This window comes from Rhipicephalus sanguineus, chromosome 11 (assembly GCF_013339695.2).
Source record: "Rhipicephalus sanguineus isolate Rsan-2018 chromosome 11, BIME_Rsan_1.4, whole genome shotgun sequence".
Taxonomy (NCBI): Eukaryota; Metazoa; Arthropoda; class Arachnida; order Ixodida; family Ixodidae; genus Rhipicephalus; species Rhipicephalus sanguineus.
In genome coordinates this window covers 57,871,467-57,892,099 of record NC_051186.1, presented here as the reverse complement: position 1 = coordinate 57,892,099, position 20,633 = coordinate 57,871,467, and the positions used below count along the sequence as shown (strand labels likewise).

General features: G+C 47.8%; 1 protein-coding gene across 5 annotated transcripts in view; it reads right to left on the bottom strand.

The window, feature by feature from the left end:
• LOC119374805 (heterogeneous nuclear ribonucleoprotein L) overlaps positions 1-20,633 on the bottom strand; it is a 166,273-nt gene that overhangs the window by 3,032 nt on the left and 142,608 nt on the right. Inside the window, exons 6-13 of one of the 5 annotated variants that reach the window (XM_037644988.2) lie at positions 15,584-15,647; positions 8,219-8,278; positions 7,466-7,504; positions 7,031-7,202; positions 6,115-6,274; positions 5,223-5,561; positions 782-839; positions 545-640 (exon numbers count right to left, since the gene is read on the bottom strand). In XM_037644988.2, the coding sequence (XP_037500916.1) occupies positions 545-640; positions 782-839; positions 5,223-5,561; positions 6,115-6,274; positions 7,031-7,202; positions 7,466-7,504; positions 8,219-8,278; positions 15,584-15,647 (988 nt within the window). Of the gene's footprint in view, positions 1-544; positions 641-781; positions 840-5,222; positions 5,562-6,114; positions 6,275-7,030; positions 7,212-7,465; positions 7,505-8,218; positions 8,279-15,583; positions 15,648-20,633 lie in introns of all 5 variants that reach the window. The other 4 variants (XM_037644989.2, XM_037644990.2, XM_037644992.2 and 1 more) reach the window with 4 other exon arrangements.

Here is a 20,633-nt window from a genome sequence, read left to right as displayed (position 1 = left end):
GTTGAGCTGTCACAAAACAAGCCTTACAAAGTGACGACGTGTTGTTGTTGAGGGGCGAAAGGAATGGGCAGTAGACAGTTGAAAACATTCCAAGAAGCACTGAAAGATTGTGCTGTTTTCTCAAACATCAGTTTCATACCAGTCTGCTTTCACACTGCACATTAGAAACTGCAATCTTTAGGTTGCAGCTGACAACGGAATGTTCCCTCTACACTAGACTAATGTTCCCTCGACGATAGTACCATACCTCTACATCACACTGTTCCAAGTACATTTGACTAATGCACCGTCTACAGTACACTAATGTTCCCTCTACAAATAGTACTATAACTCTACAGCTGACTGTTCCCTCTACAATAGTGTAGCTGCTCCTGCGGCTTCAATTGGGCGACTTAGGGAACGTACATACAGTGCCAGTTGGACACTCTGACACCTCAAGACTGAAATTTCTTAACTGTCGAGAGCAGGCAGGTATTCCCTCTACAACATTATTGACGTTCTTTCAGCCTCAACGACATGGCATGCAATGACAATCCATACTTACTGGGGTTGTTGATTGGAGTGTGGTTGGACATGATTAATGCTTCGATGGCTTCGGACACTGTCTCAAACTCCATCAGACCCGAGCTGCTGCGTTCCGCTGCAAGGTAAGGAAAGGAGCGGGTCAGCCTAATCCAACAGTGTACGGACTTCCACACGAGTGAATGTGAACATAAGTGAGCACGATCTTGACTCCTGCTAGGTAGAATAAATTTGGATGAGGATCAAAAGCGAGACTTACTCTTTGATGTAAACATCTTGATCGTTGTTGGCACTGGGCAGCCCAGGTCCTCGAACAACTGCGAGGAAAATTAAATCTCACTACGGGAAATGTGGAAGAAAAAAAAATTCAGGCAGAACAAACTTGGGTTGTTGTCTACGTACAGTGGAGCCCTGGCTATACAATCACGACTTACACAAATTTTTCTGTGGTCCCAGCCAGGATCCATCAGCCTACGATGGGCTAGAGTACAGTTCTCACGAACAGATTTTAACCCCGCAACATCTGATACGAATGCATGCTGTCCTGCACATACGAACAGATGCTGCCAGCGTGGCTGCGTCAGTCACGTGCAGGCGTGAGGAACTCGAGTACAGGCATGACTGCTGTGCCAGCGGTTTGGCTTGCAGTTTTATATATTAACGCAAGTGATTTCTATATACAGTCGAACCCGTTTATAACGAACTCGAAAGTGTCGCGAAAAGTGGTCGTTATATCAGTAGTTCATTGTATATGGACTCGCTCTTAAAAACGTGCGCTTAGCGGCCAAGCCGCTTTTTTTCTTTGCACTTTTGTGCTAACAACCCCTTCGGTGACAAGCTAAGCCTTTTCGCGTCGTGAAGCGATGCCCGCTTCGTGCTCACGAGTGAATTAACCGCCTTTGCAATGAGCTGACACCATTTCACCGAAGCGCGGTACCGCGACGTGGAGCCGATCATCCCTGGCTAGTTGCGTGCAGCGCGTCGCCTACTCGGGTCGCGGAGTCCCTGCCGGGCCGCTTGCTGTATGCCGTATGCGCGTTTGTACGTTCTTCGTGCTAGCTTCACTCCGGACCGTGCACGTGTGTGGCGACTAGCCTCTTCGTTCAACGCGGCGAAAACAAGCATTTTGCAAGCAACGCGCACTCGACGTCTCCGCGATGCTCTCACGGCCCTGCACGATGATGCGCGGCGCACTTGAGTTGTCACCTAGACAAACACGCAACTTGCGAACGGCAGCATGGCGCGCTCGTGCCGCCGTCAATCCGCAGTGTACGACGTACGCAACACGCGCAGCCGAGCAGATATCTACAGATGACTGTGATAAGGTTGTCGGCTATAAGTCATAATGGCACGTTCATCGACGGCTGCCACCTCGCCTTCGCTCTTTTCTGGTGCTTATCCCCGAAAGCATCGCCGCAATCGCGCGGAAGTCGTAATCACCGATCGACCGGTCTCTGCCGTTACCGAAAAGACGGACGACCTTTTGCGGCACATTGTGACGTCGACGAGTTTAGGGACGCAGTGAACCTTTTTGCGATGGAAAGTTATCACGGTATCACTTCTTGCATTTATGCCTTCTTGCGTTCCAAGGCATTGTTTGGTTCATCGCAGGCGGTCGTAGCTGCAGAGAACGGCGTCAGGAAAGGTTACCGTGCGAAAGCTGACCGCAAGGCTTCATGCTGCCTACTATTTTTTCTTTTCCTCACTGCCATTCTGCCACTGAAGAAACGCCCGGAAAGTGAGCGACCGCGCTCGCAGCGTCCGAAATCTGCGTGCGGTGCTCGCCGATCTGGAATATCTTAGTCGCGAGCACCATGGTCGCGAGTAAACTGGAGCGGGGCACGCGCGAGCGTGCGCCCCTGTCACGCTTTAGAAGGAATGTTTTAACTTTTTTTCGCTTCGTATGCGTCATATTTTTACCGCGGCTGTGTCTGAAGTGTTCGTTGTAAAAGTAGGAGGCTTTGAAAAATGTTCGCTATATGTGGACGCAGCTTCAATGGTTAGCATAGGAAAATCTTAAGTGCACCCAAATATGGTCGTTATAACCGATAGATCGTTATATGTGGGATCGTTATAAGTGGGTTCGACTGTACCATGTAAGAAACCAATAGGAAAATTCAAAACAAAGTTTTGAAATCGAATACAAAGTGAATGACGAATGCTTTAATTAGATTCATGTGCAAAATATTTGCATGCCCATTTAATCTTGCTGATGCTTCTTAGATGGCTAAAGATGAAGTTTACGCACAACTAAAACCAAGCAAGAGCTATGTCAAAGAAATATGGAGCTGTCAAATTTAGACTCATTGTAAGCATGTGTGTCAGGAGATGTGTGCAAAATAAGTGTTTTCCATTTCTTTATTACTGATTTTTAAAAGATATTTAAAAGATAAACACACACACTGCTGTATATATTTACTTGCGTAATGAACCCACTCGTGTAAACCACCCACCCCCACATTTGCATTCGTGAAAAATTTTTTCCGGAAGAGGGCGTGGACCTCACAACATGTGACTAGATGTCACTGCTTCGTGTGCAGTTGTTGGCGTCAACTGCAGTGGTGCCAACAGGACAGAGCAGGCGCTCTTTCACTGCTGGGTTAAATGCCAGCGACCTGCCGAAGTTGTTGAAGCCGAGAGAGCTATGGCAAGTTTGCATGCTGGGCACTACTCTTTCTGTGCGACAAATATTTGCGAGTGGCTAATTCATAATGGGCCACAAGCTGTCGTTAAAATGATGCCGCTTATGTGTTCTGTTGGAGGACTGCAGGCAATTGGTCACTAGGCCATGCGTAGAAGACGGACCAACAGCTGTTAAGGGGGCACGTGGAACTTGAAAACTTTAAATTTTTGACCAATTTTGATGAAACATGCCGAGTTTATATTTACATGCCGATTTCAAATATGCAGTTATTTTTCTAGTACAATATGTAGTACTCAAGATAAACATTTCGTGAGTATTGTTGGGAGCAAGATTTCTTTTTTCAACTGAGACAGTTACGAAGTAAATAAGGACATCACAATAGTTGCGAACCGTTTATTTGGACGTTAAAATTTGTACGTGCTCGTTTATTCGGACATTTTCGCGGCACCGCTACTCATCCCATTGAAGTATGGAGTATAATGTAAATTCACGATCGAAATTTCGGACGCCCCAAAGTGCGTCGTTCGATTTTTCGGACTCCAGCTGGCTGATCGAGTGCGACGTGGAAAGCATAGACAAGCTGTCCGCGATGTGTACAATATTTTTGCTAGGTTGCCAGTACTGAAACGTTCCACTGGCTATGGCTGGAGATCGATCCACGGAGAAATTACAATTGCTGATCTTGAAGGCTATGTTTGCTGGCTACACATAATGGTCGCCTTTCGGCTTTAAACCGCCGAGTATCCATTGAATGGCTACCACAGCGCAAGCCAAGCCAAGCCAAGCCACGCTCCGAGTCAGCCCGGTGTGGTGCGAGATTCACCGTGTGCACGACACGGACAGAGAGCTCTACAGCACGAGCGCTGCAGCATGAACTAGAAATGGTAGGAAGGAAAAAAAAAAGAGGACTGCTACTAGAAGACGCTGACGATGGCGAAAGAAGCCTGCGATTATTCGCCAGGTCAAAGGCGGCAGACCTCAATCCTGTGTTGCTCTGGAGTTTTCACCTAGTTGGACGTTGATGAGATCGTCTGTCAGGTCATGGAACCAGCGCACGTGGACAGTGACTCCGACGACGCGCCGCCCACACCACAGTTATCAGATGCCGAACACTGGTTGTAATACAGGACAGGCTTGGTCATCTGTGAGCACGCTTGTGTAGAGACGTGAACTGACAAGTTTTCCCGGCCACTGGACCAATAAAGGTGCTTTTTTTCTGGTGAATCCTTTTTTTTCGAACTCGATCATTTGGACTTTTTGGCGGTTCCCGCCGAGTCCGAATAAACGGTTGGCGTCTGTAATCTCGAATGAGAACTGCATGCAGAACAAGAATTGATATTCTAAGTCCATCTGAACAAAAGATGTGGCATGTTGAACAATGATGAGTGAAATCCCAGCTTGCCATTGGCTCTCTCGTGAATGTTCAATATTTGATAGCTTTCATATCAAAGGGGCTAAGAAGATCCATTCTTGTCCTGTTGCATGCAGTTCTCATTCCATATTACTGTGACGTGTTCATTTACTTTGTAACTGTCTCAGTTTAGGAAAAATTTTGCTCCAGAAAAGGCACATGCTGATATTTTATATATTACGTATTGATAAATCCGTTAATGAGAACTAACAGACAATCAAGCCAAGGCAAGTAATGGGATGTTAACTGTACTAATTATGATATAGACGTGAATTAAAGTGGACGTAAAGACAACTTGCAGTCGACGGAGACCAAACCTACAGCCTTCAAATCATGCGTCCAATGCTCTACCAGTTGAGCTACCGTGGCAGTTGTCTCACCGTCTACTTTATTGGGTATACGGCACCAACTCAGCAAGTTTCATCAAAATCGATCCAGAATTAAAGAAAAAAAATAGTTTCAAGAGCAGTGCCCCTCTTAAAGCGACTGTTTGGGTCCACATGCAACCGCTCCACGAGTCCATCGTCCGACAAAATTCGTATAAAATTTTTTCTGCCTGCCACAAAACAAACCCATCCCCCAAAATGGACTTAACCTAATCTGGAAGAAAGTGGGTTCATTATGCGAGTAAATGTGGTACTACACCTTGATGTATACCTTCTTGAGGTCATCATCGGTGATGCCGAAAGGCGTGTTGAAGAAGTGGAGGACGCGCGAGGGTGGCTGAATGCGGTTCTTCGAGGCCGCCTCCGGGTTGGTGAATCTGTTGTTGCGGTTGCCCATAAAGTCCTTGAAGGACGGTGTGCCGTCGGGCAGCTCGAAGGGCAGCTGCACATCGTTGAGGAAAGCCTGCTTGGAGTAGCCCAGCTGCATCTTGCTGTCGAAGAACTGTGCGTTGTTCAGGTGTCCGACTGCCCGCTCCACGGCCAAGGGATCGCCCATTTGGACCATGGCGCAGCCATCCTTGCTCTTTAGGAACTTTATCTACAAAAGAAGGACAAGCCACAAAATGGAGTAGTCAGCAGATTGACTTCGCTGCACATTTTACCAGACTACTGCGGCTGCTGTTGCCAGCAGCTATTCTAGAAAGGAACAAAACAAAAATAATCTATGACCTATCCACTCTGTGAGGATGGTCGTACAGCGAAGCTATCCATGCGCAATAATGCGCATAGACTGGCACTTAGCCTCCGCTTGCGAGCTCGCAACGCTGCGTGTTGGGCATGGCAACGTCCATATGCGCTAATCTATACGATCGACTAACGAGATCACGTGTGGTTAGAGAAGCACGTGAGCCTACATGATTGCCTAGCGTGATCACTGGACGTTGTGAATCCACAGCTAGATCTCGAATGCATGCGCTTACACCCGATTGGTCAAAGCAAGATCACATGACCTGCTGGCTCGGCCAATGGTTTTCTCAGGATGCTAACTACTAGTACTACTATGGCACAGGCTAGCCTAAGACAGCTTTGCTGTAACAGAAATCTCAAATGGGTAGGTGCTTTTTCACGGCATGAAAAACGGGAACACTCACTCTGACAACGTTCCCATAGAGGCACAGCAAGTTGAAGAGCTTCTCAGCGTTCATCTTCTCAGAGTTGAGCCCATACACCATCAGCACAGAGCCTTGGTGAGGTCCCGCAGCCTGTGGGGACGCATTGGCTGCGCCCATGCCATAGTTGGGGCCGTCGCGCCTGCAAAGCACAAGAACTGGTTATGGCAGACAGTTGAGGGAGCAGTCTAATGCTTAAATCACAGCCATAGCCAGCACCCAAACTGACAAGGGCGAAACTCGTTATAGTGCAAAGTTGTTCCCAGCGAAACAGCGCTTACAATAATCTACAGCAAAAGCAGCGAGCACTGTCACCAATGATCTAAATGGGATCTCTGGGATTCATGGGATTCATACAGTCCCTTTAGAATTTGTCCCGGATGACTTGTAGGAAAAAGCCATTTTTTTCCCCCCGCCAATTGCATTAATCCTCTCCCCTGAAGCTTCGGCACCTCACATGGTGTTGCCCCTTCCTCCGGGATTGGCCCATCATTAACAGAGTGACATCATGATGACGCAACCTGCGATCATGCTATACTTTTTGTATCATTTGCGTTGACGTCGCAGATGATGGTCACTTTTCGCGTTCCGAGGAGGCCCCATCTAAGGCTTTCGTGCTAAATACTATTTACAAGGGCATGCCGCACCTTGTGCCAGTAAACATTCACAGGGTCCCTTGTGCATTCGCCAAAGATGACCCCAAGGCAAAAGCATTGCTTTCTGCACCTAGCAGGTTTTGCACCGCCTCTGAGATCAGCCCACCTATAACCAAGCGACGATGTCATCTGATGACGTCAACACATGATTTATTTTTGCATCACTAGTGTTGACGTCGACGGTCACTCTTCGTGTTTGACGAGGCATCTAAGGCTTTCACCTTGGTAAAGGCAAAACTCACCCATCATGTGGTGGACCACCATAGCGATCCTGGGGGGGCCCATTGGGGGGTCCACCGTAGCCATCATTGTAGCCACCACCAGGGCTGTTGTACTGTCCTCCCCTTGGACCGTAGTCGTAGTCGCCGCGGTCGGGGCCATAGCCGGGACCGGAGGCAGGGCCCCTGCCATCTCCTGAGTTGCATGCAGGGAGAAGGAACAGCTTGTGCTCGGCAACCAAGTTCGAGAAACAAATCGATGTACAAACACGATATCGCACGATGCGTTATGAAGTCTTCAATTTCTATCATCTTGAATGTGGGAGTGAGGCACCACATTACACAACTCAAGAAGCACATAGTGAAATAGAAAACACAGACAAAAAACGTCTGAGTGGAACAAAAGGTACGGCATTTGCCAAACAAACACAAATAAGCAACAAAAAAATATAGCTATACCTTCGGGATAGTGGTGATACTCTGCCTCAATGCTGTCCTCTGCACCGAAACAGTTTAGCAAACAAAATAAAGTGAAAACAATGCACTGCATGAAAGTAGCTGGTCTCCTAACCATAATGGCATCTGTTGTAACAGCATTAACAATCAGTAATATATAAAATTGAATAATCGTTTGCAAGCTACCTGCAATATTTGTATTAGCCTGTAGTCACGAGGGTCTACATTTGTGGAGCAAAATACAGCCACACCTATAGTGAACCGGATAAAACTATAAAAGCCTAGAACTCTCGCACTGCACAGTGACTGCATACTCATCACAAAGGCAATTCCGGGTGGCTTTATTACAAAGTTCGACTGAATGTGATAAAGTGTTTTCAGCGCATTTCGAACCTCATTAGCACGCAGCAAAACAAAAGGAGGTGTTACCAAAGCAAGGCAAAAAGTATGAAACGTGCAACAGCTACAAGGAGCTGTTACAATCCGGTGGTCGAAAGTTCTTTTCATTCGATAGCTTTTGAAATTTGTGGCTATTGTAGGCTGCTCAAAATAATAAGCCACTAGCATTGATGGAATTGGCAATGTTGTAAAGAATGCACTGTGATCAGCCACCCTGCCCCTAAGCGATTTTTTAAATGCGGAACCCGTTAAGTTCTTGTGAGATGTTACACTTGTTATTGATAAGGTTGTTTCCTTTGTGTACTGTTGAACAAACACACTGGGGGCAGGGTGCTAGTCGAAACTTCGCACACTTACTGTAGTTTCCGAAGCCACGAGGCTCTCCAAGAAGGGCTGGGCGCTCACTCCCGCTCTTCCCTGGACAGAAACAGGCCAGGCATGCGGTTACGATTTGTGACTCGCAACGAATAGCAGTTGAAAGTGCACAAATGTTTCACTTAAGCGACGTGCAGCGATTGTAGTAGTTGTGATATAGTACTCGTGAAATGATATCGATGGTGTGGACGTCAAGCGAAAGCTCCAGAATGTTGGTAAAAACTGAACATGCATTTTGTAGGCGGTGACAAATTAGACCGAACTGCATAGGGTACTTTAAAGGGTTCCCGAAACAGTGTTCTGAAAGTATGTAAGCATTTAGGTAAACAATTCACATCTTGCACCGAGAAAGCTACAGGCTACAGAAGTTTGCCATCCTCCTATGCTGTGCTTTTCATCCCCAACTTCTTGACTGAATGGTTTGTACTAAGCTACACCTTCTGTGAACCTCCGCCAATGCAGAGTTCAATGTGGATACCACGATCCATGTTTGTCTGGTTGACCTCTGTAACGCCAGGTACCGCCATAAACCCAGCTGCCCGCAATTCATTTACTGGTACAAATGCCAATATCCCAATCAGAACGGTCATATGAGTTACGTTGCAAAACAACCCAGGAGTTGCTGCAACCCGTAGCTGCGCAAACGTTTCGAACCTTCTAATAAATTAGCGAAGTGCTTAAAGTGGCCCATTAATGATACAAAGGACCTAAGATGCCTACGGGCTTATAAAAGGTCATCAAAACCGTTTTAGGGTCCCTTTAACCAGACTCTAACCTAACCTAACTTACAGATAAAACCGGTAGTCTACTGGTGTGTGCACTTTTGCAAACAGCGACAGTAACCTACCATGGTCACACAAGTTCCCAGTTTGAAGAAAGACTACAATCTTCGCCAGGCGTGAGGTCACGGAACGTGACCTAAATGAATTTTGTTGCTCCTAAACATTGGAGCATGAGGCATGCTACGCGGGTCTTGTAGTAGGGCTTGGCGACCGCCCACTATCCTGGATTCTTTTTTTTTTTGCTATACAAATACATAACTGGAACTAAAGAAACAAAATTATGCTTCCCTATGACCATGTAGGATGCTGCATTTGCGGTTTTTGTTATGGCAGGCAAATTCTCAGTGCGGCGAAGCATGACAAACCAAATATCTGACTTCATACACGAAACACATGCAGACAAAGTCAACATCCATGAAATAGCTGTTGTGCTTTCACACATAGACCCCTGGACAATTGGATTATTCCCCAATTTCGTCCTTTTTTTTGCAAGTACTGAACATTTCACGTTCACTATCTATTTTCTAAAATATGAACTATCCAGTTATACTGATAAAAGGTGTCTTAGCCCAACACGGGAGAACAAGTGTAGGAATAAATCCAGGGGTTTCACGTTAAGGTTACGCTGCAATGGGAGACTATGGATTAATCAGACTACCTAAGGTGTACCTAAATATAAATGTAATGGCTTTTTTCCCCCCCCTTTTCATTTCGTCTCCATCAAAGTGCTGCTACTGTGGCCGGGAACCGAACTTGCGCTTTCGAGCTTAGCAGCATGACACCTTAGTTGCTGGGCTGCAACTGTGAGTGCAGAAATATGTGATATGAATGCTTGCTGTCACCCAGCACATCAGACAAAGAACAATTACACTGTACTAATTGCAAATAGCCCAATTTACAACCTTGATGAACATAAGCTTAAGTTCTGACTTGCTTTGTGAGATCTGGTTAAACTGATTTTCATTTTTTGTGCATACTTAATTTAATACATTGGCTGCAAAAAACAATAATATAACCGTTGGGGTTTAACGTCCCTAAACCACGATATAATTATGAGGGAGGCCATAGTGGAGGGCTCTAGAAATTTCTATGACCTGGGGTTCTACAATGTGCACCTAAATCTAAGTACACGGGCCTGAAGCATTTTCGTCTCCACTGAAAATGCAGCTGCCGCTGCCAGAATTCAATACTCTAATAAAAAAAAAACAAAGTGCAGTACTATATAGACATGCATTATTTTCCTAACATCTTTGGTTTAAATTAATGCGAGCTCCGTACTCTTCTGTATCCCTCGTAGCACTAAAGCTGAAGTTTTATGCTTGATAAGTGCAGTGAAAATGGCTGAGCTCTATTTCAAAACTATCTGTATTTGTGAATAGCCACCATTCAACTCAAAGACTTGAATCTATCAAGGCACTATTCGTTACTCGAAATTGTTTTCAACTAGAACATCCCTGTGCAACTGAGGTAGCTCAGAACACGTGCACAGAAAGCTGGTGTCTTCTGTGGTGTATCTTTTAAAGGGACCCAGCAAGATATTTTGAACATGGTGAGAAAACGCTGCCGATCAGTAGTCGAAGCTCCTGTGACTGTGCAAGCCAAATGTTACAAGCACTGCATGGTGCAAGTAATTTACAATTTCATTTCAAAGACAGCTCGAAATTGCTTGCTCACCTCCTGACGAACTCTGTCATGGACTGGCCAGACTAAGTCATGGGTGAGAGACATCCACTACGTACTCGTGCCGCGCTCTATAGTGCTGTAGTTATCTATAATGCTATAGTCATGACATGTGCTAACGTAGCTTGTTGCCCCTTTCTTATACCCCCCTGTCTAACATCCAGCGTGGTCACTGGGACGAAAGAAAAGAATGTGTATAGAGCGTGCACCAAATCCCTTTAACTCCGCTCATACTTTACTGGATTCGAAGCTTCTTGCCCCTTTGTCATCCCCCCTGTGTAGCTTTCAGCGTGATAATTGGGATAAAAATAGAAAGTGCTTAGCCAAATCCCTGTAACCCTCATACTTTACGGATTCAAAGCTTATGACCCTTTGTTATATCCCATGTAACTTTCAGCGTGGTCATTGGGAGGAAAGAAGATAGAAAGTGCTTAAGCAAATCTCTGTAACCCCACTTGTACTTTACGGATTCTAAGCTTGTTGCCCCTTTGTTATACCCCCCCTGTGTAACTTCCCAGCATGGTCTTTGGGACTAAAGAAGGGAGAAAGCGTATAGAATGTACGCCAAATCACTAACTCCACTCGTACTTTACGGTTTCGAAAATCTCTTGTAGCAATCAGATTCATGAGGCAATAAACTACGATAGTGAGGTAATTTGACGATTACTAGGACAAGTGTTGCAGGGCCCCTCCAAGCTATTGTGTTGTGTTTCCTTGCAATGACCTGTGCCTCAAGCTTTCCTAGTTCACATGCTGGAAACTTTGAAAGAATCATCTCATCTGAACTTCACTATGATTTCAAAACATTCACGATTAGTGCACACGAGGTGGACGTCATGGTTTAAACAAGTTGTGACACTTAGGTCCTCGTGAAAATACAGTTGTTTAACCCTGCAATGTGGGTGAAAAAAAAAAAAAAAAAAGAAAAGGTTGCCATGAGTAACACATGCACATAAACAGTACACAAGGCAGAGTGGTGTGTTCGGAATAAAACACCCAAGCCCGAAATGAGAGTGGAACCACATTGTGGCTTTACCCATGTGCTTTGGTTTTAGCTCAGTGTACAATGTGCCAACACCTTTCCACGTTCAGAACTGCACGCTCAAGCAGTGCCAGTATTTAAATTCCAACGTGCGCGAACTGCATCAGAGAGAACACGGTGCACTCCCGATTTGAGACATCAGGTGTAATGGGGAGTGACTGTCGCGTTTCCATCCACCTGTACCCACCACCGAAATGAAAACAAACGTGAAGGGGGGGTAGGCGCAGGCGTGTCTTTCTGCCACTAGCAGCATCCCACACATTCAGCCATGCTCACAGGATCAGGACATGCTGGCTATTACCTCAACACTGTACAGATCAACGGCACAATTCACTTAGGGCTCACTCACACCGACAACCCATAGGTAACACGATTAAGTTTGCCAATAGTGTTTTTATAGCACACTCTCATCACAAAGTGACCGGTCACAAAACTTCACTTTCGGTGGGAAAGTGACGTCGCTCCCTGCTCAGTTTCGCAGTCGTGCCATTGACGAATCTGGCAGCGAGCTAATAGAGTCACTTTTCGACCAAAAGTGACCGCTTGGGACGTGTCGCTTTGCAACTACAGCACCGTAGAAGAACACTGGTCGCACGCGACCCGACTGATTCGCCAGTGTGAATGAACCCTTACTTCTAGCACTGCAGGTTGAACACTTCAATGTGCGATAATGGCAAAACCACAAAAAATAAACTGAACAGTTTTGCAACAAAATAGTGCAATCTCTTTACCATGCAAAGAGGTTGGCAGCAGAACCACCCCGGAGACCTTTGCAAGCGGTGTCCAGACCCAAAACACTGGCACAAAGCGAACGCCAGGGTCAAACAACAAACCAATCCGAGGCCAGCTCCGGTCGGGCTAGGGTTGTCACGCGTTGAGGGGTCGCTGCTGCGAAGACCACCGCCAGACGAGATTTCGTCAGAGGGCAGAGAGAGAGGCTAGAGACTTGACAATCGTCCGCCGCCAGCGGCTTGTCGGCTGCTGCACCCCACCGCACCACCACAGAGGGAGGCAAGAAGACACCACCAGGGGGCTCCAGCCTCCTGGATGGGGGGAGGGGGGACACACACACAGACGTGCACATCCGGTTAGAGCCACTCTGCCCCTCGGCAAGCCAGGCAGGGTGCAAGGGATGGTTGGTGGTGGTGGTGGTGGTGGTCGATTGCGGCTCGGGAGTTCAGTGGTCGTGTGGTTGGTGGTGGTAGTGGTGGTTGGTTATTGGTTGGTGGTGAAAGCATCATCGTGGCAGCAACCTTCCGAGCCCCCTCTCGTTCTTTCTGTGCCGTGTTCTCTTCGTATCCAGTTGTTTCTGTTGTTCTCTGTTCTGTTGTGGTGGCAAAAAGTTTTTTTTTTTTTAGAGTGGTGATGAATCGTTACGTGGGTGGGGGCTGTCACTCATGTGCCCGGAGGGGAAAAGGGGGGTTGGCAGTAGCTCAGTGAATGTTTTTTTTTTCTTTTCGTCACTGGTGTCGCACGCGTGCACCCCTCTTCTCGCACGTGTCACGGTGGGGGAACGATATGGCCCGCCTCTCGGCAAACTCCCCGCCTCGTTCTTCCGGAGTCTTGGATCGAGACAGAAAAAGAGCGGTGGTCTGTGGACAAAGTGTCTGGGGGCTCTGAAGCCGCATTTGCTACACTGGGGACCGCGAGTGGACGGCTGGCCCCTCTCAAGTGTCCAGCTCAGACGCGACGTCCACGTGACACGTGTGCCGACATGTTTCCGCGGTCGTCGGGGAGCCTCTGTGGTGCAACGATCCTCACACTGGACGGGAAGGCACTCGTGCCTTCCGTTTCTTTTTTGTAAAGCTGAGAAAAACACAGCAGCGGGAAAGCCAATACAGGCAGCCCGCTTGGTACTGAGTTAAAAGAAAAAAAAAAAGCTAAATAAGCAGACGCTACCACGCAGTGTTTGTAAAGTATGTAGTCTTTTTATTTTCCATGTATAAATCCGTCGCTTGTTGTCACAGTGTTGGCAGCATGTGAAACATGTTTCTTTGGTGTGCACAACCACAGGGTGAGTCTGCCAGTGACAATGTGGAGACCAGTTCACACCACACATTGAAGTGAGTTGCTAAAGAACATGCACATTCTGCGCAATTCCTGGGTATCCACATTTTTTTTTTTTGTGGCCCAGAGAAATGAATCTAAACGCAAAAATCGAACTACCTGAATTCTGAAACACAGATGCATACCTTAAAGGGGCCCTGCAACACTTTTCCAAGTAAGTTATCAAACGGCTTCATTAAAAGAGCTCATTGCGTTACGAATCGACTGCCGGAAAAAAATTTTAGAATCCGTTAAGTACGAGCGGTGCTACAGGGATTTGCCACTTCGTCAGAGCACGTCATGACCTTGAACACTCCCCCCCCCCCCCCTTCCCATTTTTTTCGGACACGCGGCTTACTTTCAGTGTGATCTCGAGTGCGCGCGTGGGCACGTGGCAGCATCCCATGGTAAATATGCAGGTCATAATGCTGCAATCAGCCAACGTCTGTGGACATGGGTATATGGCGCAGCGATTTGAGTATATGGCATCATTTGTAGAGAGGAGAGGGAGCAATTTCTAGCTGACTGAGAATTAACTAAATTCCAGGCCGTGTGTTGCGCTATAATGTTCGGCTCGCATGTTCTAAGGAGCCTCGACTACCGATCGGCATAGTTTTCTGACCATGTTCTTAAGGTGTTGCAGAGCCCCTTAAAGAATGCAATAAAGTTCGATATATTGGCCCCCTTCCGCCATGTTATTACTCAACAATCTGCACTTGTGGAGCGTGACCCCACTAACCGTGCATGTTCTAGCGCTTCACCCCAAGCACAAAACACCATTTTTAGGTAAAGCAGATAACTGGCACTGCTGAGCACATGAAAAGACCCCAAGATATGGGCACAACATGCCGTAAAAGGGCAATAATATTTTTTTTTTTACAAATAATGATCACAGAAGCAGCGTGTGGCGCTGTGCGAGAACACACTCGGCAGCGTTATAAAAGCAGCACATTAGCACCAAGCTAAAACCAAAGCAGGCAAGCAATACTGGTACCAAAGGCTGTTCATACTACTATGGAAAACGCAAAGGACTGGGACTGAGAGTGGACACATTGCTGAATGAAAAAAAAAAAAAAAATAGTTTGAGCTTTTCTAGACCTCACTGCCATTACACTCAAACCTCATTGTAACAAAGTCACATCTGCCACGAAAATAACTTCGTTATAGCCGAAAATTCGTTATAAACGTTTATTTATAACACTAGTTATGACAAGACTATTTTTCATTTACTTCGTTATAGCTGATAGTTCGTTATATCGAGGTTTAAGTGTACTGCAAACTATGGTGGTTCCATAAAAAAGGGCTTGGTCAGTTAACAATTCACATTTTCATGCATTAGTGCAATTATATAGACAGATTCCACACAAGGGGAAAACCCTGGACAATTTCTGATGCCACTGCTCAAACTAGACCTCAACTGTTTATTTGTGTAGGCTAGGCAAACAACAATGCTGCAAGTGAAAGGGTGAAACTAATACTGATCTTATAGGTCAGCAGCAGTTACGTTAAAAAAACACAAAACCTACTGTACAGCCATGAACAAAGCAAACTGGAACAAAAAGAATGTAATGACGTTTTGCTTGAAACTTCGCATTACAATGCAACGCACAGCTATACAGAAGAGAGCCTATGGAAAAGCGTTACATAACATGCAGATAAACATTTCAACGAAGTCAACTGTTTGCCCATGACTGCACACAACTAGAGCTGCGGTGGCATTCAACCCACATGTCAATCAACATGGCAAACTCAGACGAATTAAAGGAATTGTCAGTGATAAATATCGCCAACACTCACCAAGGTTGGGGTTGGTGTAGTCCCAGCTGTCGTTGTCGTTCTTGTAGACATTCAGTCTTGTAGGCTGTAGAAAAAGGCAATGCAGAAAAAAAAAAGTGAGAACCTGTTTCTGACACCCAAGACCAATATGAGGACACTCATGAAAAGAATGACATTCATCACACTCATGACTGTTTGCTGCGCAAGCACCGTGGCTCGACACTATACCTGGCGAAAACTTTCTGTGACAGCACAGCCAAGGCTACGGAACCAAAGCACACACTTTTTACTACACTGCTGCACATGTAGTCGGGGAACGGTAACTTTTGTAGACTATGTAGCATAAAAGGAAACATAAAAAGAAAGGAAATAGGCATTATGATCAAGACTTATTGCATTGCAAGTAAGAAAGCTTATCCCGTGAAGGATTTTCGTTTTTTGCTATTTATATTTTTCGGGCTATCTGGTGTCGATTTCACATTTTCTTGTGCGTGTTAACAACCGCGTGCAATCGGATTACTCGGAGTAGTAGCACACGTGTAGAAGCTCTGTCCACGTAGCTTTGCCTGTGCTGCCACAGAAAGTTGTCGCCAGGTATAGTTGCCCTGAAGGCAGTGCCGCTTCTCAGCGTGCAACGTTTTTTTTTTTTGCCTCGTAAGCAGCGCAGAATAGAGCGGGGATGGAAATAATATAATACTCTAATATTGAGCACTAATTATGGTGCGCATGAAAGCATAACACTATGTACAGTAATGTGAATGATCCCATAATCCAGCTTCTAGGCTCTTCCGCTAGGCTGCGAGACATACAGTTTGCGACTTCATATTCAGCCTCACTGAATAATGTAAATTAGTATCCCAAAGGGGGGAGAATGGGCCGTGAATGAGGACGTCAAAGGGAACACGACTCTGAGACACAGCAGCCGAAATCAAACAAAGACTGGGTCAGGAAACAAGTGTGCAAGGGATTGAGAGACACTCATCACAAGACCCCCACCCCACCCCTCCCCACACCCCTAAACACAAATGCCCTCCTGGTTCACAGCAACTACCTGCTTTCCCCCTTCCTCTCATTTCTTGCAGATTGTGCACGTGACGCGGAAGCGCGATCGCACATGCCTTGACGCCACTACCCCCCCCCCTTTTCCTCCTCTCCGGGACGTCGCTCCTTCACTAAAGCGCGTGATCTGATGTTTGGATTTTCAGCTGTTTCTCGGGCGGCGATACTTTGCCCTCCCCACTGCAGGCAACACTTCGCAGCCATGGCGTCCGCTTCACGCGTCGCCTACGCACGCCATCGCTAGTTTGCGATGTCCGGATCAGGTGTCGAGGTACTCTAAAGAGGGGAGGGAGGGGGTTGAAGGAGGGCAAAAACAACGCTATTTCTGCAGCTTTTGTTAGGAGCACAGCTCAGCGTCATAACGAGGCAAATTCAGCAAGTGGACAGTACTGTGTTTTTGCTCCAACCTACGCCACCCTCACGCACCAAAGGCTGAGAGAGAGAGAGAGAGAAACAAGTGTTTATGCGCGTGCCTAAGGACGCTGGGCGTTTGCCGGAAGAAGAATGGGAGGACGATTCCCGGCCAGTGATAATCGTCGCGTGACAGGGACCGCAAAGAGCTTCGGGTCACGCCACGGCGTCGCCGCAGAACGACACGGAGCACGTCCGTCTTTCTCTCCAGCGTGTTCCGTGACACGGGACCATCGAACGCCCGCCGGGCGACAACAGCGACGCTGGGGTCGGGACCCGACGGGCGCGCCCTCTACCACGCTCGCGCTACTTACGCGAAACTTTGGGATGTGCCACAGCCGGCGACCTGCGGCGCAGTAAAGGACAGGAAAGGAGGGCGGCGAAAGCGAAAAGTCGAGGGCGTCACCGTCGCGTGACGTCCGGAGGACGGACGAGCAAACGCGACGAATGCTTCTCGAGTCGAAGCGGCGGCAAACTCGACCCCTGCAAGAGCCTCGTTCCTCACAAACGATTCCCCTTATCCCAGGGAAAGGGCTTCAACGCGAAACTATAGCGAGCGACTACGACCCGCCTAATAAGTGCCGCGCCCGCCTGTAGCGGAACCACTACCGGACGAGGTCAAGTCAAACGACTGGGAGCGCCGTCGAAATCGACGCGCTTTCATGCGCATGCAACACGTTAGCTCCGTATTCGGAACAGCGACTGAACTTGAAGACGTGACTTGCCTATCGCCATTGTGTAACGCTTGTTCTGAACGCGCCCCGAGGAAACATGAGGAGCGTTGAGCATGTTTACGCGAGGCGTTTACTTAATTGACAAGTATTTCTAACTGCGGCGCCAAGGAGGCATGGTCGGTTTCGACGCTGTACCATACACCCAAAAGATGTGCGCAAACCGTTTCCATGGAAGCGGGCGCCTCGCTCAGCGGTGGCAACGCAGTATTTCTGAGATGAAAGAGATCGCTACAGTCCATTGATATTTAATAAGTTCCTACAAGAACGAGAAACACCAAGTCCCTCTTGAAATTCAGTCTTGCCTACGTCGATACTAAGACGTGCGCCAACAGTCCAGTATCTGCAAAACTAAACCGGCCACTCAGAGGCGCCGGACACGAACAAGTCTGCTACATCAGATAACTTTTCTTACAATTATACAACAGGTACCCTAAACGTAAAGCTCTCTTCTCCCTCGCTATTCTATAGTTATGTACTGCGCCGCCACCTGGCTCCATCAGCACGACACCGTCCGGTGATAGGAGGGAGGCACGCGTGCCTAAAGTCATCTGGGCGACACCGGCGGTCATTACGGCAGGCGCACGGCATTTGGGGTCAGGCACACGATACTACCACAGGTCCATATCCCTCTGATCCAACACACCACACTGGTTCGCAAGGACGAACAGCGCAAAAGGCACACAGCAGCACCGCTGCTACACACACGCCAGGGCCCCAGGATTTAGCGTTAGCCGCGTTCATCACGCTTGACGTGGCGCTAAATCGCCTACCCGTCTCCTCGCAAAACCCTTCCTTCCAGGCCCATCCCGTCCCAAAGCCCTCGTTTGGGCCCGCGGGGTCTGGACGAGGGGCACGGTGCCCGCAAGACGGCCACCGATAACCGCCATACGAAGTGCGTGGCGATATTTCAGCCCGCTTATCGGCCTGAGCCGACGAGGAAGTAAGCGGCCAGGGCCGACGCCTCGCTGGCGCTCAGAAAACGCGCGCAATATCCCACACGTCTTGCCTCGCGCTGCACCACCTGCCAGCCAGCCAGCCAGCTCGCGCGAACACCCTGAAAGCTGTTGGCCAGAATAGACGGTTTCGCCAGCGCTTGCCGTTCTCTGGCAACATTGTGCGTTGACCGGAAACTGGCCCTAGAAAACTTCCTGTTTACCTTGTTTTAGCGTGGTTTTAGCCTGCGTTGCTGGCCGCGGCTGCTTGTGTTTTGATGTTTTCTGCTGATAGAATTATCCCGATGAAGCGCTCGCGACTCGGGCACTGTCCTGTAGTGCCAGGATGCAGTCTGCGATACGGAGCTAATTTGCTATCGCAAGTCAAAACGTTCTGTTTCCCGAGAGGTGAAGGCAGAAAGAGCGCCTGGATTGCAGCGATCAGGCGAGAAAACTGGATTCCATGAAAAGCGCGTAGATTTGTTCTGCCCACTTTGTCGAAGGCAAGTAAAGTTCAAAGCATACTCTAATGGCACAGAGGCGATGCTGAGACGTTAGTCGAAGGTCCCCAATGAAAAAGAACACGTCGGACGCCGTCGTCTTCCACCCGTGGCAGAGAAGTACGCTGACGCCTGAAGTGGATAGCAAGAGGTGAAAGCTGGCTAACGCAGAAAATTCACCGTAAAGGTGTTTCCTGTAGTTGGAACCTCATCAGTGATGTGTACTGTTCGAAGCAACACGCGGAGCACCAAAGCAGCCGCGCTCAACATGAATTCCCGCACAGTGTAAGTCGCGGTGCCCGTGTTTTGTTGCCGTTGAGTTTGCATTTTATGAGAGCGACGCCTGCGAATGGGTTCGCATCAGTGAGAGCAAATGACTCATCACCTGTCTTGTCCGTCAATGGACATCGCCCCACTCTAGCTAAATCATCTTCCGGTGTGAGTATGGGCAGTAGATGTAGGCGGGTAAACTTGAAAGTTGTATTCATGAATACTGTACTCGTGAATAAACCATAGTAGTTCGCGTGACTCAGCCGCACCTGACATCATCGCATGAGTACATTCATCTATATTATCTCAGTCACACCGAAAACGTCGGATTGCGTGCGATTCCGATCGGCGCCGATCTCTATCAAGAGTGCCCGGTGTGACACAGGCGTATATAAGCGTTGGGAGCGGCCCGCTGCGCGCTAATCGCGAGTACCGAAGGACTAAAATAAAGTTGTTCATCCATCCATCCATCGTGAGGTTGTGTGCCTAGACGAATATACATAAATGTGTCCGCGGCTGTGATAAAGGCAGGTTTTTGGCTTCCTGTCAAAAGCCGAGTTTGCACGACTTCTCTATCCAGCGGATCAGGCAATTCTCCTCGCGGCTGCAGTTTCTGCTTGTACCTCTCCCGTGCGACGTCGTCGAGCCCCTTCATGCAGACGCTAGACATCGCTCTAAACACATTTGAAGGAATGCGCCAGAAATAATAGAGCAACAAACTCAAACACACCAGGAAATACGGCCGGGACCCTTGAAAAAGTATTCCCGGAAGTGGCGCACCGGAAGTCTTCTTGGGCAGGCCGTTCGGTACACGCCACTTTGTTTACAAACAGCGAAACCGTCTATAAACATGCTGAATATGTTCGTAACGTATCGCAGCGCCAAGAAAAACGGTGCAGAGAAAAAGTCAGTACGGCGCACGTACTGTCTTCTTTCCACGTCTTTTTTTTCCCGCTGCGATGAGTTATGAAGCAGTTTGCCACAACGATGCAGGACAAGCAACCATACGCCTTTAAGCACACGATTTCTCGCGTTTGTGCACGGCCAGGGAGCAAGAACTGAAAGGTGAGAGAGAGAGAGCATTAGGTCACGTAATCAGCCTTGGCAAGATCATCATTTGTTGGGCCGATACCCTTTTATTTGGCTTCAATCGTACCGCGCTATT